General features: G+C 71.2%; 2 protein-coding genes across 4 annotated transcripts; one reads left to right on the top strand and one right to left on the bottom strand.

The window, feature by feature from the left end:
- The first annotated feature begins 3858 nt into the window (after nt 1-3858).
- On the top strand, nt 3859-11370 carry TMEM179 (transmembrane protein 179). Its single transcript, XM_045823628.1, has 4 exons — nt 3859-4243; nt 8889-9026; nt 10174-10252; nt 11189-11370. Exons 1-4 carry the CDS (start codon nt 3939-3941, stop codon nt 11363-11365), a joined length of 699 nt encoding a protein of 232 aa, XP_045679584.1. The 5' UTR covers nt 3859-3938; the 3' UTR covers nt 11366-11370.
- Nucleotides 11371-13036: 1666 nt separating this feature from the next.
- On the bottom strand, nt 13037-20319 carry CUNH14orf180 (chromosome unknown C14orf180 homolog). 3 transcript variants are annotated; one of them, XM_045823629.1, is made up of 5 exons: nt 20172-20319; nt 16427-16552; nt 15407-15536; nt 14428-14476; nt 13037-14143 (listed from the first exon to the last, which is right to left on the bottom strand). In XM_045823629.1, exons 2-5 carry the CDS (start codon nt 16535-16537, stop codon nt 13867-13869), a joined length of 567 nt encoding a protein of 188 aa, XP_045679585.1. In that variant the 5' UTR covers nt 16538-16552; nt 20172-20319; the 3' UTR covers nt 13037-13866. The 3 variants fall into 3 exon arrangements, with proteins under 3 accessions (XP_045679585.1, XP_045679587.1, XP_045679586.1); XM_045823631.1 differs by having other exon boundaries at nt 14428-14463; XM_045823630.1 differs by lacking the exon at nt 20172-20319 and adding an exon at nt 18704-18987.
- Nucleotides 20320-21417: the final 1098 nt, after the last annotated feature.

Below are 21417 nucleotides of genomic sequence, written 5' to 3'. Positions count from 1 at the left end.
GGTCCTCCCGACCCCGGCCAGACCCACAGCCTCCTCCAGCCCCGCACGCCTGGCCCGTCGCGCTGCTGGCGCCGGCGGCAGGTTACCGTGATCGCCGGCCTGGCCGCCTCGAACTTGCGGGGTTTTCTTCCCAATCGCGGCCACGGGAGGCCCCTGAGGGCCGCCTCGGAGGCACGCCCGGGCCCAGGCGGCCGGCTGTCTGTTCCCGCGGCAACCGCGGTCAGGGCAGCCCCTGTCTCCGGGGCTCACGTGGGCTCAGGCAAATAGCCAGACCCTGCGTGTGTGAAAGTGGGGCGACCCTGTCCACATCACGCTGCCAAGGGCCTTCCTCACTGAGTTCCGTGGCAGATGATGCTCCTGTCCCGTGCTGGGCAGGGGCCGCGCCCTTCCACCAGGAGGAGGAATAATTCCCGCCCCCCCCACCCCCACCCCCACCCCCGCCCTGCTGCAGGCACATGCTGGCTGGTTCCACGTGGGGCCGCAGAGCCGCTGCGACAAGCACCCGGGGCCACCTGTCCTTGCACAGCGAAGGGTTCCTGTCCGGCCACAGCTCCAGGGACACGCGGGGCCGGGTGGGGGCCGAGGTCCATCCTCCGGACCCCCAGGCGCTGCCCCGTCCGGGGCACCAGCATGAGCCCAAGTCTGGCTCCACACTCCCAGGTGCCCTGCGGCGACGCACCGCCGGCCCCTCCTCTTCCCAGCCCCGGGGGCTCTGGGCCCAGGCCCACCGGGTGGAACCGTGTCTGCTCCCCGCTCGCAAACGCCCCCCCCCCCCCGCGTGGTTCGCCGTGTGACCTCGGCGGTCACTCCAGTTTTCCTGCCACCGAGGGTGGTGAGTTTTCCTACGGCTGACGCTTCAGTCTTCTCCTTTACCGACGCTGGAATTCCTGCCTCTCACCTAGGGTCATGCAAATAAAGTCTTAATGTTTTTCTATGGAAATATTTTCGTTTTGTATTCTGGCCTTTTAAAACGTACCGTGTTTATTTCCGTATCAGTGTGAGGCGAAGGGTTGAACGTATCTTCTGTCAGCTGGCCGGCGACGGGGCCAACGCCGTGGTGGGTGGTGGGTGGTGGGTGGGGCCCTCCCACCCTCCGCAGGGACACAGGGGCCGCTGCCTCCTGCACCCGGGGCTGCGTGCATGAACGGTCCCAGGCCCTTTCGGGCTGCCCCAGTCCCTGGCGCAGCACCTGCGTCTGGACCTGGGTCTGCTGCAAACGGCCGGCTTCCGGGCCAGCCCCAGCGCTGTGCACACAGCTCCAGCGACCGACTGCTGGGCGTTCCTTCTGCGTAACTGAGCGAGCCGCTCAAGGTGCCGCCCGGCTGGAAGGCCGCCTCCCGGGCGTGCGCTCCGGAAACCTCTCCCTGTGACTGGGTCTCGGCCTGGGTCCTTCGGTGAAGTTGAAGCCCCTTTGTCCGGGTCGTGAGCTCCCGCTCACGCACCAGCTCCGGGCCTGCTCGGGGCCTGGGGGTGGCGGGGGTCCCAGCCTGGGGCCTCTGCAGACCCCACAGCCAGGGCTGACTGAGGTGAGCTGGGCCTGCCCGGCCCACCGGGTTGTGAGGTGGTGCCCCCCACGGCGATCCGCCAGGACACGGGGACGGTCTACCTGGACCCAGAGCTGTCCTCGGGGAGAGCACAGGCGTGCAGCCCGAGCTGGGTCCTCTGCCTGGGGAAGCTCTCGGGGGAGGAGCCCGGCCTCGGACGCAGCCCTGAAGGCAGAGGCGACAGGACTCCTTCCCAATGGGCAGTGCACTGGGCCGCCGGGTGGACCCAGTGAACACAGCCGTCACATGGGGGCCGAGGGGCGGGCTGCGGTGGGGGCCGTCCTGTGCCGTCACCTGTGCCGTCACCTGTGCCGTCACCCTCCCTGCTCCTCCGGCGGCTCTAGGAGCAAGTGAGACACTGCGCTCCACCGAGGGTCCCGCCTCCCTCCCCAGGCCCCCCCCCTTGACTGGAAAAGGTGCGTGGACAGGCTCGGTCTCCTGGCCTTGTTTGCGGCGTCCCCAGGGACACCCCAGCTCAGAGCTCCTGGGGGACGGGTTGAGGCCTCCGTCCCAGCTGCATCCTGTGTGGCCGGTCCCCCGGGGTGCAGCCGCCTGCATTCCAGTCTCAGGGTCTGTCTCCCGGGGGCCCGCCCGTGGCTTCCAGAGACGGCGCACGCACGCTGCGTGTCTGGCGCACACCCAGGCGGCGTGCGAAGTTCTCCCGCTTCCTGGGGAGTGTCTGAGCGTCCGGGGAGTGGGAGACACTCACGCTGTCTCCCACTGAGGACACCGCTGCCTCTTGGTGCTCACACCCACGCTGCTCACCTCACGCCGCTGACTGGGCCCAGAGTGCGCGAGGGCCAGGCCGGCGGTCAGGAGCGGCTGGGAGCGTGGGAGCCCCGGGGTCTGGAGAGGGAAGGTTTCTGATGCTGTTGGAAGGTCGCCCCTCCCCCACCTAGGGAGTTTTCTTCCTGGTTTTCACAGTCTCATAAGAAACAAGGAACGGATACTGAACCGTATGGAATGCTTTCTAGGTCTTCTTCGACAAAACCCTCTGGGTGAAGCTGGTACGATGAATTGTTGGCACACTTTTAGGGGTCGTTTCTGCAGCTTGTTGCTGGAAACGCCCGCCCAGGCTCCCACGCACAGGTGAGGGGGGAGGTCCTCTCAGTGGAGCCCGAAACACCACAGCTGCAGACACCAGACACCCGGGAAGGAGGCCAGGTCAGGCGAGCTGCGGGGTCACCTTTGTTCACACAGCATTGACTCGGGGGAACAGGACAGAGCTGGGCGCCGGCGGGGAGCGGCCCTGGGCCGCACTGCCGCGTGCAGGAACCCGCCTGCGGAACCGCATGCTCAGTGCCGAGCGTCTGTGTAAACTGAGCGTGTGCACGCGTGGGGTTAGCGGCACGCCCGGCAAAGCGGACGGCGGGCGGTTAACACTGGTGGGGCCGGGGGTGAGAAAGGAGCTTTGTCCTTTTATTTGACACGTCTGCGTACCGCCTGCCTTCGGAGACGAGCTTGTGTTACTCCGGCAACACGACGGAAACCTGGTTCAGTCCCTGCGACAAAAACACTGACGTCGCCGTCAGCCAATCGGCCGTCTCCGTCAGAAGAGGCCAAGCCGCGCCCGGGGAATTGGACTCGACGTGACTGAGCCTTAAAGGGGATCAGAAGAGACACTAATTCCGTTAATTGATGCACCCGCGGGTTCCGGCTCAGCCACGGCGGTCTTAGCGAGGTGCTGGGCATCCATTATCTATCCCACCAACACCCGCTCTGGGCTGAGCCCGGGCCAGCCCTGCAACACGTGTCCCCTCGGGGGGCTGCCTGCGGAAGCGGGCTCGGACCCACGCCCTCCTCCCTGCGTCCAGGCCTCACCTCACCCTCTCCCTCCATGGGTGACTTGCTCACACTGACCCCAGCCCCCTGCCCCCTGTCCTGCTTGCCCCGTACTTCTTGCCCCGGGACTCAGCCGGTCTGGACTGCAATCCTCACTCCCACCTGCACTGTGCCGCCGTGCCCGGGCCCTCCAGGACCTGCCTCTCCCAGGCGCCTTTCCTGAATGGAAGCTCACAGGGAACTGGGGATACAGAACCAGCCCCCACGGGCCCCACGCAGGCAGCTCCTGGTACCCATGCCACAGAATCGGGCACAGAGAAGCTGATCTACCATTAACCCCGTCCCCTCTTCCGGTTTCCATTTCTCATCTCCATCCGGGCACCGTTTCCCAGGCCCACACCCACGCTCTGTCCCCGCGCGCCCCCGCCCCATCGCCCAGCAGCTGTCCGTGGTGCTGACCCAGGCGCAGCCCGCCTTCGGCCGCTGCGCAAGCGTAGCGGGCGGGGCGCGCAGCTCCGCTGGCGCCGCCACTGCGCAGCCTCCCGCGCGCCCCGGTCAGCCTGCGCGCAGCGCTGGGTGCCTCCCGGTCCTGGCCCGCAGCCTCCTCGCGCCATGGCGTTCAGCCGTTTCCATCTCGCGCAGTGCGTCTGCTACTTCCTGGCCTTCGTCTTCAGCTTCGTGGTGGTGGTGCCGCTGTTCGAGAACGGCCACGACTTCCGCGGCCGCTGCCTGCTCTTCACCGAGGGCATGTGGCTGAGCGCCAACATGACGGTGCAGGGGCGCGAGCGCTTCACGGTGCAGCAGTGGGGCCCGCCGGCCGCCTGCCGCTTCAGCCTGCTCGCCAGCCTCCTCTCGCTGGTGGTCGCCGCGGGCCACGCCTGGCGCACGCTCTTCTTCCTCTGCAAGGGCTACGAGGGGTAAGTGGGCACCCGGCGCCCCCCGCCCACGCAGCCCTCGTCCACGGCGCCCCGGGCTCTCCTCTTCCCCGGGAGCTCGGGGGCACGGAAACACCAGCCCTGGGCCCTTAACGCTTCCACGAGCACGGCCCTTTGTCTGTGCGCAGAGCCCGGGGCCGCGCGGCTCGCGCGTACTGCGTATGATGCTAGCGCGGCCCTCCCGAAATGCGCATCGCCTCCTGCTCCTGGCACTTGGGCACTTACCCCCCCAACCCCCCCACCCCCCGAGGGTGTAGATCTAGCACCATCTTCCCGAGCGCACCGGGCCTCCCTCGCCAGCTCAGCCAGGCGCACGCGTCAGCACCGCGGAGAGCTCCATGGCCTGGGCCTGTGCTCTGTCCCTGGTGGGGGTGCGTGTGTGTGTGTGGGGGGGGGAACCAGAACAGGCCCCGTGCAACATGGGGTACCAGAGAGCCCTCCCCTCACCCCCGTCGTCCCGCGAGGGCTGATGGCGGGGGGAGTTCTGGAGGGGAGCCCCTGGAGGCCTTGGCTGGGGGTGCTGGGCCAGAGCCCCTGTGCCAGGCCTGGCTGTGCTCTCCCTAGCTCCCTAGCCTCCCTCCCTCCCGCCGCCACCCCTCCTCACCCGCCCCGCCTCTGCTCTGTGTGGGAAGCAGTGGGTGCCGTTCACCTGGGGCGGGGGGCCCTGGGAGAGGGCAGGGTCCTAGTGACCCATGCGCTCCGCTTCCCGGGGGCTGCAACCATGAAGCCCCTTCCCCCCCAGTGCTGGAGGCCCCGGGCCAAAGCCGACGAGTCAACAGGGCTGGTCCCCACTGCAGGAGAGTCCCCTCCCCCACGCTAGCTTCTGGCGGCTGTTCCAGGGTTGGGGTTTCACCCCCACCTCCCCCAACCTCTGAGTCAGCCGCCCTCCGCCCCCGCTCCTGTCTCTGACGCTGCTGCAGGGCCTCACTCATTGGCTGTGGGGCCCGCCCACCTCCAGGCTGACGTCATTGGCAGAGCTTTAGCTTCGTGACACCTGTAAAGAGCCTGTTTCCTAATAAGGTCACACTCCCAGACAGCGGGGCGAGGACTTGGACACGGGGTCGGGGACACGGTTCACCTGCTGCACTGAGGTTCCGGATTTGGGGTCAGCCTGGGGAGGCCCCCGGCTGCAGCGTGTGGGGCCCCCACGCTGCCATGAGCAGCCGTCACCCCAGTCAGCGTGCTCGTCCAGCGTGGCAGGAGGAGCATCTCGGAGTGGGGAGTGGGAGAGGGGGTCTGAGGAAGAGGGCGGCACGGTCAGCAGGGGCGCAGGTCGAGGTCCCTGGGGCCTGGGGAGCTGAGGGCAGGGGGCACGGCTGGTGAGGGGTCCCGCTTTGGCCATCAGCTCGTGCTCAGCATCCGAGCTTGTCCCCACGTCGCTGGGAGGGAGGCGACTTCAGAGCCGGGACAGACCCCCAGCGGCAGGGGGCAGTGCAGAGTCGGGGGGACTGGAGTCCTGGTCCCGCTGGGCTGCCCGTCCCCCCCCACCCCCCACAGGACAGCAGACCTGGGGGGTTGTGACAACGCTCTGCCCCTTGTCGTCCTGCAGAAAGGAGCCGTCAGCCCTGCGGGGCTGCCATCGCCACCCCCACTTCATTGTCTAATTTCTGTGTCCTCCTCACCCACGGGCTCGCTTAGACGGAGCCGAAGGGAGGAGCAGAGAGACAGAGACATCGGTCGGCCGCCTCTCACACGCACCCCGACTCTCGAACGTGCCCCGACTGGGGACCGAACTCACAGCCCAGGCACGTGCCCTGACTGGGAGTCGAACCGGAGACCTTTCGGTGTGCAGGGTGATCCCCAGCCCACTGAGCCACACTGGCCGGGGCGCCATCCCCACTTTAGAGATGGACAGCGGGGGCGTGGGGTTCCCCGTGCCCCCCTGTGCCCGGCCATGGTGCTCATCCGCCCAGAACACGGCGCTCCAGCGTCTGGGTGGGGGGACATTCCGGGTCTTCTGTCTCTGCATCTGCCCGGGGGCTCACCTGTCCCACCACCGGTGACTGCCGTCCAGGCTGCGATCGTCGTGGCTTCCTCTTCTCCAGGGACGTCTGCTGCGGGGTGTCCTCCTTGGCCATCCGGGACGACCGTCCACGGCCCCACGTCGTCCACTGCAGCCGCGGGCTGTGGGTCCACCGAGGCAGCACCCTCGTCCCCGCTCCAGCTGTGGGACTCGGGCAGGGCTCCCAGACCACAGGTGTCCCCCCGAGGGCCGCCGGGCGGACCCCAGGCGGGTGCGCCCCTTGTCCCCCTCCATGTGCTCAGGTGGAGCGCAGGGCAGGGTGCCGGGGGGTGCGCCCAGTTAGCGTCCACTGAGTGAACAGCCGAGAGAGGCTGCGTCCTGAGCCCTGCTGCTCACGGCCACTCGCCTGGCCCTGGCGTCCCCCCAGATTCTACGTCTGGCCGAGGGGCCAAGGCTCGCTGTGTCAGTGAGTTCTGTACCCCTGGGAGGCTGGGTCGGCCTCGTCTGGCCACAGGCAAGGGGTCGCCCAGAGAAGCCAGGACCAGCTCAGTGGCTGAGCTGGACACCACGGCCACAGGGACACCACGGCCCCGTCACACGCAGGGTTTTGGAGGGCCCTGCCTGCTGAGGGCCAGCGCACACACTGATTCCCTGCGAGTCTGGCTTCACAGACGAGCCAGGACCCATCCCCACCAACAGGGGCCAGCCGTCCCCATGCCCAGTGGGGGCCTGACAGCTTGGGCCCAGAACTGTAGGGGGCAGCCTTCTGCGCAGGGCACCCCGGCTGCTGACTGCAGGAACGGGCGGGGGCCCGGCGCCTGCGGCGTCCCGGGAGCTCGGTCCTTCAGGGCGGAAGCACAGGCCGCGGCTGAGCCACGGGCAGGGGGCCTGGGCCGCGTTGCCCGGGCAGAGCCCTGCGAGTGTCCAGGTGGCGGGGGTTTGTGATTGACAGCGGGGGACCGCTGGGTTAAAACGGCCCATCTGCCCACCACAGCCTCCCAGGGCTTCTGGATGCTGTCACCATGGAGACGGCACATCCAGGCAGGGCGCCCTGAGAGGCTCCCGGAGAGAGACGGCGTTAACCCTGTGTGAGCGGCTCCCGTCCTGCTCTGGCCGGTCCTGGGGGAGGGGGAGGGGGTGGGGCCGGAGCCCCTGAGACTCCGGACAGCCCCTAACCCTCCAGGACCTGCAGACCCCAGCAGGCTCCGAGGAAACTGACCGGGAGTGGACAAGAGGAGTGGGAGGCGGCTTTGGCCGCAGCGACCCCCGCGGATGCCCTGCCCTGTCTTGCGGGACGGGGTCTCCCTGTCTGGTCGTCGGGGAGCCCGGATGGGGCCCGTGTAACAGGAAGCGGGTGGGGTCCAAGCGATGGGTGTTTGTGCCGAACATGGGCCTCACAGGTGGACGGGCAGCTTCCTGGTGGGGCGGCTGTGTCCTGGACCCTCCAGGGACCACCACACCCCTGGCCGGAGTGGACGGCTCACCCAGGACCTGGCTGCTGGTGTGGGCTGAGGGGACCTCTGCTGCCTCCCAGCACCAGCTCCAGCGGGCGGGGCTGTCCCACACCCTGAGCCCCTCCCCCCCATGCCGCAGCCCCCGCTCCTAGCCGCCCCCGCCTTGCTGCGGGCTCCAGGCTGCGGGCTCCAGGCGCCTGGTTCCCGTGGTGACTCAGCAGCCTCTCCACTCAGTCCTGTGCCCCCAGCTCCTGGGGCATCTGGGGACTGGCCCCACACTCAGAGCTCCCAGCACACCCTGCGCAGGTCTGGGAGAGCAGGAAGCCCCCCCGCCGGCCCCCTCCCCCAGGACGAGGGCGGGCAGAGTGCGTCACATACCCAGGGCAGCTGAGCTGTCCTTCAGCCACACGGCCCCTCCCCTCACAGGAACCGGGGGTGGGGGGGGCTCTCACGACCCAGGTGGAGAGGGGGAGCCGAGGCCCAGAGAGTGGTCTGAACTGGGGGGCGGGGCAGATCCCTGCCTTGGGTCACAGCCCCCACACTGACGGCAGCAGCCTGGACGTGTCCGGGCTGAGAGTCCGGCCGAGACCTTTCCGGTGAATGTTCCCTGTGAAGTGTGTCATTTTCCTCAGGCCACGTGTGACAGGCGGGTGTCCGCACCTCACCCGTTGGCCGGTGAGGGCGGGGCCTGGGCTGCCCTCCTGAGCGAGGCCCCCGCAGGTCCGTCCCCCCGTGGGGCAGTCCCCCACCCCACTGTCCCCGAAGCCTCCGCGAGCATCCAGCCCTGGCCAGCCGGGGGCTCACACACAGGACTTGGGTCCCCAGGGGGCGACCCAGACTCGGTGGGGTGCTGGGTGCTCGCAGGGGGACAGGCGAGTCTGGGGGGACGTGTTTCAGCCGCACGCTCCCTGGCCCTCAGAGAGTGCGTGGTGCTGTCCAGAAGCCCCCCGGGGTGCCACGCCCGTGTGGACCCTGGGGGGTGGCCCCGGCCCCACGCCTTCGGGTGCAGCGAGACGTCGGAGCGTGGTCAGGCGGCAAGCCCCTTGCGCACAGGTGGTGGGTGGGCCTCTGGGAGGAGCGGGGTGGGCAGCCTGGGGCGCTGGGGGGCGAGGACCAGCTGCTCCGGGCCCCACTCCCCCGAGGGTGGGGGCTGCCCCGGGGGCAGGCCCGGGGGTGGGGTGCTGACCCACCTGTGCTGTCCCTCCCGCAGCTCCTTCCTCTACTCCCTCCTGAACCTGCTGGTCAACGCCTTCGTGGTCTTCCTCGTCTTCATCGCCAGCACCATCGTGAGCGTGGGCTTCACCATGTGGTGTGACTCTGTCACGGAGAGGGGCACCATGCCCCGCAGGTGCGCCCTGGGCCCTGCCGGGACTCCCAGGGGGCCCCCCTCGGTGCGCAAGTCCCGGCCTGCACCGCAGCGCGGCTCCTCCCACCTGTGCCCACACCTGTGCCCACCTGAGCCGCGCCTGCTTGCTCCTTCCCTGGGACCTGCCTTCTGCCCTGCAGCCCCCAGCAGCTGCCCTCAGAGCAGGGCCCCCGGCCCCCCGGGGTGGCTCTGGGTGGGGGTGGTGGGCCGGGAGGCCAGAGCTGCCCACCGCCCAGTCCTGTCTGGCACATGGTGGGGTGACAGGACCCCGAGGGTGGGCTCCGGTCCGGGAAGCCCAGGTGTGTCCCTGCAATGTGGGCAGGGGCCCCGTCTGGGTGGGGTTCAGAAGGTGGCACAGGAGGGTGGGGAATGGGAGCAAAGCTTCCGGTTGGGCTGGGTCGGGGACACAGTGGCCACCGGGGGCCCTGAGCAGGGGCAGTGTCCGGCTGGGGGGCCCCGAGTGGAGCAGGTGACTGCCCGCTCTCAGAGGGGCTGCCCCCTGCCCAGTGCCCTTGGCGCACCTCGCCCGGAGGCTGCAGGTGGTCTGTTGGAGCAACGTCAGACCTGGAACCCCAGCACGCAGGAGGGCGGAAGGGCCAGAGTGCGGACCCCTCGCCGGCCCTCCCTGCCCCCTCGCCCTGGGCCTGGGTGCAGCCTGCGGCACACCCCGGGGGAGGGCGTGACAGCTCCTGTCCCCAGTCCCCGGCCCCAGCCGCGTCAGGGTGAGCCCAGGCCTCGGGGCCCCTCTCCCGGGCTCAGGCTCCACTCCCACAGCTCAGCTGGCGGCGGCCCCAGGCCCGTCCACTCCCGGCTCTGAAGCCAGGCCCCCCCCCCCAGCTGCCCGTGGGCGGGGCTTGTGGCATCGCCCAGGCCTGGTGGTCCACCCTGCCTGGGCCCACGGCGTGGGGCAGTGGGGCCAAGGCCGGGGTCCCGGGGCAGCAGAGGCTGGGGCGGGCGCCCCGCCGTCCTGGGCCGGGTTGGGGCGGGGTTTGCAAGCATCGAGGCTCCCGTCCGCCCCACCCTGGGGACAGCGCCCCCCCCACCGCCGCCCTTTGGGGTGACGCCTGCGGCCCTGTTTGTGCTTGGTGGCCTGGCAGTCACCTCCCCGCTCTGGGCCTTGCCATTTCAGCTGTGAGGACCTCCAGGACGTCAACTTGGAGCTGGACGTGGACAACTCTGCCTTCTACGACCAGTTCGCCATTGCCCAGGTGGGCGGGGCTGCCGTGTGGGCGGGGCTGGGTGTGGGCGGGGCTGCCACATGGGCGGGGCTCCAGGTCGGCGGGGAGGCCTGCGCTGTCCTCCGGGAGACCGCGGTGCACTCTGGGGACGGCGTGTGCCGGAACACAGGCGCCTCTGGACGTGTCGGTGGTCAGCAGTGGCCTGTCCCCCGCCACCTGTGTCTGGCCCCCGGGGGAGGACATGGATGAGCCCCACGAGGGGGCGACAGGGTGGGGGCAGCTCCTCCCAGCACCCAGCGGGGCTCCCCAGCCCCCAGGGCCTCGCCTGCCCCAGGCTGGCTGCACGGCCCCACGCCGTCCAGGGGCTGCTCTGGACGTCGGTGGGTTGAGGGCTCTTTGCAGACAGGAGCTGGACCTGCCAGATGCACCTTCGTGAGGCGAAGTGGGAAGTGCCTCAGCCCTCGTCGGGGGCAGTTAGGGTTGGGGGAGCCAGGGAGTGGGATGACACACCTGCCTCCCGTGAGGGCCGCTTGACGCGGCTCAGGCCTGGCTCCGGTTCGCCGGTTCCCCTCCAGCCGCTTGGAAGCACCAGCCGAGGGCTGGTTTGTTCTGGCAGCAGCAGCAGCAGTGGGCTTCCTCGGGGACCAGCCATCCTTGGAGCGGGCAGCTGAGTCTGGGAGGGGACCAGGCTGCTGGCCACTGCCCACCCCAGGGGCCGAGGGCCCGGGGGGCCGAGGGGCCAGCTGGCCGGGGTGAGGGCGGAGCGGCAGAGTTCCCAGAGCCCCTGCACCGCGTGGGGCGGGGGAGCGATGGTGGCCAAGGAAGGACCCTGTCTTGGTCCCCAGAGGGTCCTGGCCGCTCTCCCAGCAGGTGCCACGCGTCCCCCGGGGGCTGGGCGGGTGGGTTCCGGGGCGGTGGATGCCGGGTCCGACTGGCCCTGACCTTTTCCCTCCGCTCTCCGCGCAGCTGGGCCTCTGGGGCGCGTGGATGGCCTGGCTGATCCTCACCGTCATGGCCTTTGTGCGGGTGTACCGCAGCTGCCGGGAGGAGGCCCTGCTGGACAGCCTGGCCCACGAGAAGGAGCTGCTGCTGGCCCGGCCCGACCGCGCCCTCTTCCAGGAGGAGAAGAGTGCCGTCATCTAGGCGCCCCGCGCCCTGTCCCGGGGCCGCCGCGGGGCCTCAGCCTGGGCCCCCCCACCCACACTGCCTTGCATGCCTCCCCCCGCCCTGTGCATCATGAGTAGCTGCTCCCCCAAAGACCCCGACCCCCACTGTGACCGCGGCGGCTGACTGGGTGGGGCTGCTGGGGGGACCTGGCTGGCAGGGCTGCTGGGGGGTGGCCGGCCTCTCCGACCCCGCTGGCCGCCAGGTCCAGGCTCTGCCCACGTGTCTGTAGGTCGCAGGATCAGAAGTGCAGAGATGGCTGTGTGGGCCTGTGTGGGTGTCCTGGGGGCAGCCGTGGTGCCTGGGGGTGGGGCCCCAGTGGCCCGGCCCCGAGCTTGTCTCGTGTGTCCCGGTGCCCTTGCAGGTGTCTGAGTGTGCACCTGAGGGTGTGAGTGTGCACGTGTGAGAGTGCAAGTGCATGAGAGCGTGTCCATACACAGCTGTGTGTGCATGTACGAACGAGTGTGCACAAGTGTGAGTGAGCACACGAATGTGTGCAAGCACATGGAGCCAACTGTGTGCACACAGGTGTGCGTGTGCATACATGTGAGCGTGTGTGTGCAGAAGTGTGTGTGTGTGTGTGTGTGTGTGCACCAGGCATGGCGGGCTGAGACCAGAGCGGGTGAGGGAGGGGATGTGCTGGGCAGCTCCTCTGCACCCCCACCCACAGGGAGCTGGTGCCCCCGCACCCTGGGGTGGGCTCTGCTTTCCCAGCGGGGGCCCCGAGGCCCTGGAGGGCAGGATGCTGCCCACACAGAGGCACGTGGGGCAGCTGGTCCGTGGACCCCTCCTCCAGGGGCTCCCTGGCTCCCCACCTGCACCCCGCCCACTGTGTCCAGTCCAGGAGGGGGCACCCAAGGTGCAAGAGCACCCCACCCTGCTCTCGAAGCCGCGTTCGCTCCCCAAGCCGCCCTCCAGCCGCAAAGCTTGCTTCCCTGCTGCCCCCCACCCGAGGGGAAGGACGGCCCCGTCCCCCCAGGACCGGGCAATCACTGCCAGCCACCGGACTCGTCTCCCGGCCGGGGGCTCGGGGCCTCGGGGGCCAGGATCGGGGCCAGGACCGAGGCGCAGGCAGGGGTTGTGGACAGACTGGGCCAGGACGAGGCGGCAGGCCACTGGCCGTGATGCTGGCTGGAGTCCCGGGCGAGGCTGTGGCCAGGTGGCTGAGGGTCCTGGACAAGGTTGAGGGTCCTGGCCCCGGAGTCGGGCCAGACTCCAAGCTGAGCAGAGGACCCACGGGACAGGGGAGGTGTGTTAACGGAGCCCGAGGGCCCCAAGCAGATCTGGGCAGCCTGGGGGCCCCCCACCGGTGGGGCCCCATTGCAGGCAGCCGCCCGCTGGGCCAGAAGGAGGGGCAGGGGCTTCCGGCGCCCGAGGGTGCACCGGAGCTTGGGGTCTGCCCCGTAGGCTGCCTGGAGCTGGGCTGGGGCAGCCCCTTGGTCGAGCCCACAGAGGCCCGCGCCCACATCCCGCAGGGCCCCTGCAGGGCGGGTTGTCACGGACACACCCCCCGGCCAGTCTCGGGCCGGCCGCCGCCAGCGCCTCCAGACGTCCAGGCTTCGGGGCCCCAACGCGGGGCCACCCACCGCTTTCCCCTGCTGCGTGGTGACAACATCGTGTTTCAACTCCACCTGTGGCCACACCGGAGGCGAAGATCCTTAAGTGTGTTTATTTCTCAAAGTCAAATAAAAATGGGAAGACCAGAGTGTCTCATGGACGCGTCTGAGCGACGTGACCGCTCGTCACTCGAGGGTGAGCGCTGCCCTGGACCCGCCCCCGTCCTCCCCAGGGCCCCCCCACATGGGCACGCTCCCCGGGGGCTGCCTCCCAACGCGCCCTGCGCGGCTGAGGGTGGGCGGCGCCCCTGTCTCCCGGGCTGACGGTGTCCCCCTTGGGCAGGCGATCTGGTCCCAGGACCTCCGGTCGTCGTCTGGGCCGCGGTGCCAGCGGGTCTCTGCGCGGCTCTCGTGGGGGCCAGCCCTCGGCCGTGTGCTCACAGCCCCCTCACCCCTCCGAGGGCGTGGTCCCCGGACGGGGCAGGGCTGCAGGGCCGGGGCGGGGGGGGGGGGGGCCTGTGTCGCTGGGACCCGGGCACGTGACCCGGCCTCTCGGAGGAGCCCCCGTTTGCTCATCTGGAACGTGGGGGGGCAATCTGCCCGTCCTCGGGGGGGGCAGGCAGTTCGGGCAGATGAGAAGAAGTCCTGAGGGCCGGGCTGGTGTGGGGGCCCGAGGTGCTGGAGGGTCCCCGAGGCCCAGGTCTGGGGTCCCCTCTGGACCTCGGGGGCCTCCTCCTGCTTTGGGATCCCGAACTGAGAAGCCAGAAGGGGCCCTGGGGACCCCGAGATTCGGAAGGGGAGCCCTTCTCCTCTGGAAGCCTCTCCGTGGGCCCCGGCCCGTGCTGTGCTGATCGCAGGGAAGGCGGACCCCGAGTCTGGTCTCCAGTCCTGGGGCCCCCGCCGGCAGCCCCCGTAGCCCAGGGGTCACCCCACACTGCTCCAGGCCCTCAGCGGCCCCCGGGGCCCTGCCCACAGGGCCACGGGTGTCGGAGCCGTCACAGTGGCCGCAGGCAGTGCCAGCAGGCGACGACCAGGTGCCGCAGGCGCAGGGCGAGGGCGCGGAGCCGGGCCCGCAGGTCCTCCAGGGCCGGTGCGAGGGGCCCGGGGCGGCCGCAGCACAGGCCGAGCAGCAGCGCCAGCAGCAGGCCCAGCGACAGCCCCAGCAGCAGGGAGCGGGCGTGGGGCCTCTGCCGGCGGGGCGCTGGGGGCCAGAGCGGGCCGTGAGCCCTAACCCGCAGGCCCCGCCCCGCCCCCAGGGGTCCCGGGCTCCCTCTTCCCCGTGGTGTTGGGGGCGGCTGCAGGGAGGGCAGGGGCGGCACCACGGCTCTGCCCATGGGGCATCCCTGGGGTGACTCCCTATTCCCCATGGGGCGCGGGGGTCCCCCCATCCCTGCCCGGGCCCCTGTCGGGGTGTCCAAGGGCGGCACTGGCGCTGTGTGGGGGGCATTGAGGGCCCGAGGGCGGGGGGGAGGGCCCAGAACTCACCCTGGGTGGCGGGCGTGGGCTCCCTGCCGGCGATGTCTGGGGAGGAGAGCTGAGGGTGGGCTCGCAGTGAGGGCCCCTGTGGGGGGCGCTGGGCTCCCCAAGCACCCCGGGCTCCTCCCCCACCCACAGGACCCACACCACCCCGCTCCACAGACGGGAGGCCCGGGCCTGGGCCTGGGTACCACCCAGGGGTCCACCCAGCCCCGCTGCTTCAAGTTCAGGCCAGGAAGTGGGGTCACCAAGACGCTGGGCGCTGCTCCCAGGGCCTGCGGGAGTGGGGGCCCGGGGGGGCTACAGGGGCGGTGGGCCCGAGGTGGCAGGGCTGGCTCCGGAGGAGGGTGCGGCAGCACCCCCACCTGCCCCACCCCCGGAGCTCACCGGGGGACACCAGGCCCACTCCGGAACGTGGGGCCCTGATTCCCTGTCTGCAGAGTCTCTGCCGCCTCCCCAGCTGCCAGGGTGGGGGAGGGGCAGGGGGGCGAGGTGTGACCCTTCCGTGGGCCAGGGGTGCGGGAGGAGCGGGTGGGAGTTCTGAGGGGCCACGGGGGAGACGCTGCCTGGGTCAGGGCTGTGACTTCTACCCACAACTCCATGGGGCTCATGAAGCACTTCCTTGGGGGGCCGTGGCAGGCAGAATCTAAGATGTCCCTGGGATCCCCCCACCCCATGTCCTTGCCTTGGTGCAGCCTCCTCCCCCCACGAGCCCATGTCATGGGTGGCTGTGGGGCTGTGAGTGGACCCAGAGGGAGGCTAGCTGGGGCGAGCCCGACCCAACCGGGTGAGTTTTCGGAAAAGGGTCTGGTGGTGGGGAGGGTGGACCACAGGCCTCCAAGGCGTGGCTACGTGAGCTCTACCTGCAAAACCCCGGGGGCGGGCATGCGGCCGCCTCAGGGGAGGCCGGCCCTGCAGGCTGCCTTGGGGGACCCTGAGCCGGGACCGCCCCGCGCCGCCCAGGCCGCGCGCCCCGCGCCCCTCTTACAGTGGACCGCCACCTCCACGGGCTCGTGGAACCGCACACGCTTCGGGATCCTCGGCGGCTCGGCGCCGCGGCCCGGACGCTCCGGCTGGCTTTGCCTCAGGATCGAGGGGGGGCGCTTCCTGTCACCCTCCTGAGGCCAGGGTGGGGGGCCGAGGGAAGCGGGTGGAGGTGGCCGTGGGGACCCAGGCAGACCGGGCCTCGGCACCCTGTGCCCCTCCCCCATGCCCCACTCGGGACCAGAAGGTCGTGTCTCCTGGGGAGTCCGTGATAGTGTTCAAATGTTGGTAATGATGACAAGGAGGGTGGCAGTCACTAATGCCCTGGAGGGCTGTGCTCACCTCCCAGCCGCCTGTGCGCATGGGTGGGGCCTGCCCAGGGGCCTCTGCCTGGCACGGGGGGCGGGGGGGCCGAGGCCTGGCCCCGAGCTGGCCCTGCCCCAGCCCAACGCCCTCCACGTCCCACACGGGGCCTCCGTCCCCGTCCCTGGGACAAGGCAGGGACTGTGAGCACGGGGCGGAGGGGCAGGGCCGGGATGGTGTGTCCCCCCCCCCGCCCCCCCGTCAGGGGCCGCCCTCCCGCCCACCCACACGCGCAGTGTGGCCCTGGGAGGCAGAGTGGCCGCCACCAGCCCGCTCTGGGCCACGGAGCCTGCGGCCGGCCTTCTGGGGGTGGTCGGCCCTGCTCAGGCTCGGACCCGCCCCGTGGCTCACGCCCCACGACCTGTCCCCGCTGCACCCTCCTCCCTGGGCTGCCAGGGTGACTGTGCCCGAGAGGCGCCCTGACACCACACCCCGCTCCAGCTCCTCCAGGGCCCCCGCTGCCCCTGCTGCCGGTGGACGCCCTCTGTCACCGCCCCCCCCCCACGCCGTGCTGCGCCCCACCCCTGCCCGGGCACCTGCCACCCTCTCTGCCGGACCTCACCCCCAAAGTCCCTCCCTGTGCCCACCCCTCACCCCGCACTTTCCGCCCCCGGGAGTCCTGGGGCTGGGGGCCAAGGCCCGCCCGGCACCGCAGCCTTACCCGCCCCGCCCTGGGCGTTGGCGAGCCCGGAGCGGCCGCCACATTCCTCCTGCTCTGCCGCCGCGTCTCCGGCCGGGGGTCGGGGCTCCGGGCCCGCGGGGCCGTCCTCATAGACTGCACATGGCCCTGCGAGGGGCAAGGCGGCGTCACGGCTGGAGGCAGGCGTGGGAACGGCCCTCGGGGAGGGGAGACTGCGCCCTGAGAGCAGACTCTTCCCTGCTGGGCCGCCCCGCCCCCACCGGGCGACCTGGGGCAGGCCCGGGGGCCAGCGGGCTCAGCGGGGAGGGTGGGCTTGGTCCCCCGGGCACCCCAGGTGAGGCTCAGAGCCGCTGGGCACTGGCTGAGCCCCGCAGGGACCCCGCACGGCCGACCCCTGGGGGCCCCGCCAGCAGCACCCGGGTATGGGGCCCCGCCGGGCGCCCGGGTCTGCCCGGGGTGTGGGGACAGCAACGTGTGAGAGTGTGCACACGCGAGAGCACACGTGTTTGTGCACATGTGAGAGTGCACACGCAGAGTGTCCGTGTGTGAGTGTGTCTGTGTCAGGGCCACCCTGTGTTTGCGTCTGTGTGTGAGTGTGATGCCCGCGTGTGCACGTGCGTGAGCTGGGTGCGTGCATGTGCATGTGTGTGGCATGTGCGTGGCCGTGCGGTGTGCTTGCGTGTATCTCTGGCAGTGGCCGGGCAGAGTCTGCTTTGGGGCAGGCAGCCTGCGGGTCCGGCTGGCTCCATCCCCTGCACCGTCTGCCCACGAGCGGCCGTGGGCGGCCCCGGCCCCTCTGCGCCTCAGTCTGCCGGGCTGTGAAGTGGGAATGGCGGCAGCGACCCCTCCGGGGGCTCGGGTGCGGGACAGGAGGGGGCACGTGCCCAGGGCTCAGAGGCGGGCCTGGGACCCGGCCTGTGCTCGGTGACACAGCCATCGCCGCCACTGCTCAGGGACACGGTGTGGCCCTGTGCACCTGGGACCATCCCGTCCCGCGTGGGCGCGGCGGGGACTTCCTCTGGCTGTCCCTGCCCTGTCGTCTCCGCGCCTCCCCTAGTCTGCACCTCGTCTGGGCCGCGCTCTGCTCTCAGGCGGCCTCCCGCCCCGCAGCCCGCAGCTGGGCCCTGTGTGTGGTGGCGGAGCCCTTGCTGAGACCTGGGCTCTGTCCTTCTTTGGGACCTTAGCCATCGGAGTGACAGCTCTGGGCCTCAGTTTCCCCACCGGAAATGGGGGGCGGGCTGCCCTCTGCCCGGCCTCCATCTGCCCCGCACCTCCCTGGGGCGGGGCCCTGTGTGTGTGTGGGGGGGGAGGCGGGGCCTCTGGCGGGGACACTGTGTAACCCGAGTGCCCTCTGCTCTGGGGCCAGCTCCCGGCAGATGGGCGATAAAGGGCGGAAAATAGCTCCTGGCCCGCGGCCTGCACAGTGTCAGGCCGCGCCCCCTGGGGACACCCCTCTGCCCTCTGGGGGGGCGCGGAGAGCTCTGGCTCCGACCCCGGTCCAGGAGCAGAGGTCTGGCCAAGGCCACAAGGCCGGACGGTCTGCGGGGCTTGGCCCAGTGTCCCCACCTGGGCTCGAGGCCCTCGGGGGACGGTGGTGCAGCCCTGGGCCCGAAGGCCCCCAGTCCGTCTGCCCGGCCCAGCTCTGCACCCCGCCCACCCCTCCCACCAGCCTCCGGGGGTGTGCGTGTGAGGAAGGCGGGGCCTGTTCGCCCCTGGTTCAACACCTCAGGTAACGCCGGGACCGGGGCGCTACCTCTCCTGCCACCCACCCTCAGGGCTTCCTGCCGCCTCTCAGCCAGGCTGCCACCCCCTGTGGCCCCCAGCCCACGTGCTCTGCCGGCCCCCGCCTGCCCATCCCCCACACCGCTGCCTGTTAGCCAGTCTTCGTCTTCCCTGAGGGTCCCTGAGACCCCCGCACAGCGCCCGCCCTGCACCGGGAGGGGCCCCTCCTCAGCGCGGGCCCTGGGCCGGCAGCGGCTGGGCAGCCACCCCTCCGACCGTGCACTGTGCCCTTTGACCCGCGAGGGCTTCGGGTGCAGGGTCAGAGGGCCCGGCAGAGGCTGAGGGTCTCGCCTGCCCACCAGGTCCCACAGACCGCCGGCCAGGCCCCCACCCACCCCGCTGTCCGGTCACCTGCTACCCCTCCTCCAGGGGCACCTGGGCCAGTGACAGTGGGAAAACCACCCCAGGGCCTTGGCCGGGGGAGGCCGGAGCTCCTGGGGCCCCCACTCACACCCCCATAGACACACACGCTCACACACATGCTCACACGCTCCCACATGCACTGCCCCGCCCCACCTGGGCTCCCGCAGGTGCTGCTCCTCTGCGCGAGCTGCCCACCTGCCGGCCCGAGCGCCGGCGTCAGAGCCTCGGGCCCGGCGGGAACCGGAGCTGCCGCGGCGCAGCAGCCAGCTGGGGAGATTCCGTTACAGCCTGAGTGGCCCCGAGGGCCCCAGCCGGCCCGCCGCCCCCTGGACCGTCCGGTTCTGGGAGAGGCCGTCACGGAGGGGCCTGGGGACTCTGGGCAGCGTCTACCTTCCGGAGGTCGGGCGTTCGTCCTGGGCAGCCTGGCCAACTCGGAGGGGCTGAGGCTGCCCCTTGTCCCAGCTGGACAGGGGGAGGGAGCCGTGGACACCCCCACGTGGCCTCCCTCGGGGGCGAGCGGAGAGGCTGGCAGCTCTCCAGGCGACTCGTGGTTCTGGATTGGGCAAGAGGAGGGCCCCTGGGGGACCCGGCGGGGGCGTGCGGGGGGCTGGCTGCTCTCGCGCGGGCTGGGCTGGCCTGGCGGCCCCGAGGCCCCGGCCCCGTCCACGGTGTGCCGCCTGGAGTTCAGACGCGGGGTGACTGGACTGGGCGGTGGCTGCGAGTCTGCTGGGGGCAGGGGACACCCTTGCGTGGGACGTGGCTGACCTTGGCCCCCTGAGCCCCGGGCAGACGGGGCAGGCAGACGCGGCAGCCCGTCACCCCGAGTTCCAGTCCCCACGGAGAACGCGGGCTCCGCCGGCCGGCCAGCGCACGGCGAGGACGGAGACGACACGCTGACCCTTGCCGGAGGGGCCTGCGCGCACTCGGTGCCGGGTGCGCCCTGAGCCGAGGGGTGACCTCCTGACGATCCCAGCTGGGAAAGCGGCCAGTGCCCGGGGGTTTCCCAGATGCGTGGCCCGGGCGGCAGCGGCCCGAGTGACAAGCTCGTCCCAGGGCCTTGGGGGAGGCTGGCCGGCCTCCGTGCCGACCCCGGGCCCTGCAGCCCCCGGGGGTTCAACCCCTTCCCAGGACCCTCCGCCTCTCAGGCCCGCTCCCTGGCCGGGGAGCCCGGCTGCTGGCGGCTTCTGGAGGGGCTGGCTTGGCCGACTGTCCGGCAAAGCTGGAGAAGCCGCACGCCAGCGTCCGGGGTGGGGTCCGGCCTCACGCAGGGGTCGGGGGAAGGGCTGGCGGCCCTGGGCTTGGGCCTGGACGCCCGGGGAGGGCTCGAGGTACCCGGGGCCGGGAAGCCGCCAGGGGCACTGGCCGCCCCCACCGAGTCACTGAGATGCCAGCTTCAGGGGGCTGGGTCTCCCGGGGCTGCCCGCCACCCCGGTTTGCTGGGGTCTGTGTCCCTTTCAGCCCTGGTGGCCGATGCCCTGGGCGACAGGGAAGGGCGGCCCCTCACTCCCAGCCCCCACCAGGGCCGCAGGGCGCCCTCTGCCCGGCCTCCGTCCACGCCCGACAGGGGCTTCCTCCCCCCGTGGGAAGTGGGCGTCCCCCTGCTCCCCGAGTGGGGTCTCACCTGGCTCCTCGCTGGGTCCGTGAGGGACGGCGGCGCCCGGGCTCCGCCCCCAGTGGGCGCGGTCCAGCCTGGTCTCAGAGGGCGGCCCCTCCTGCCCCTGGAGGGGCGGGCGCCGAGCCCCACCCGTGGACCCCCTGCACGTGCCCAGCCCCGGCTCCGGTCTGCGGCGCTGCCGCCAGCCCGCAGGGCTGACCTGTGGCCGCCGGCGTCCCCGCCCCAGGCCCCTCTCCCCGGGTGCGGGGCTCAGCCAGCTGGCAAGGGCTGAGCTATAATTACCTCTCCCCTTTGGCAGAAATAGCAGCGACCCCAAGGACAGGCCACTGGCCCCAGATCGGGGGAGGAGGTGGCGGTTTCCCAGGACCCAAGAGCACAGGGCCGGCCCCAGAGCAGACGAGGGGTCAGGGCCCCCCTCCCCCTCCTGGCCCGTGGCGGACTCCCAGGCCGGTTCCAAGCTTTGCAGCTCTTGGGAAACCCCAGGGACTGGGGTCAGAGGCTGGGGGAGGGGCACAAAGTGGGGCCACGAGGAGGCCAGGCGTGGCACGGGCAGTGGGAGGGCGGCCTCCGGCTGGGCCCTGCCCCAGACCAGGCAGAGAGGGGCCTGCCCGCCCCTCGCCCCCACACGTATGCTGGTCCCCCCGAGGTGAAGGCTCAAGCAGGCACCCCAGCTGCCGGTTCCGGGCACGCTGGCCAAGGCCTGACGCTGCCCCATGTCCGGGTCAGGGGGGCAGCGAGGGGAGGGCTCCTGTGTTCCCGGGGGGCCGGGGGCATTTGACCCCGGGCGTGCAGCCGCCCGGCCTGGCGGGCGCTCACCCCCTTTCGCAGCTGGGAAAGTGCAGCTCAGAGAGGGGAGGCAAGCTGCCCGGTGTCACAGCCAGGGGCGGCAGGCCAGGCCCAGCTTTGGCACCCTCCGCCCGCACCCCGGGCCCGCTGGTGCCAGGCCGCAGTTTGCCCTGGGGTTTATGAGCCTGGAGACCCAGCCGCCCTAGACCGGCCCTGCCAGTGTCCCAGGCGGCGGTGTCCCAGCCGGCGGTGTCCCCCTGCCTGGTCTCATCGAGCGACCTCTCTGTGAGGAGCTGGCTCGCAGGTCACGGCGGCCGAGGCCCCGCGCCTGTGCTCGACGGGCTGGGGGCCGCGCCGACCCACGTCCTGCTGGACCGTCAGGCCCGAGCGGACTCCCTCCCTCTGCCTCGGTTCTGTGTGGGCCCCACGGAAGGAGGGGCCGCCGCTCCGCTCAGGCCGCGGTCTC

Source organism: Phyllostomus hastatus, unplaced genomic scaffold, assembly GCF_019186645.2.
Source record: "Phyllostomus hastatus isolate PE091 unplaced genomic scaffold, TTU_PhHast_1.1 phas_scaffold_501, whole genome shotgun sequence".
NCBI classification, from domain to species: Eukaryota; Metazoa; Chordata; class Mammalia; order Chiroptera; family Phyllostomidae; genus Phyllostomus; species Phyllostomus hastatus.
This window is presented reverse-complemented; position numbering and strand designations above follow the sequence as displayed.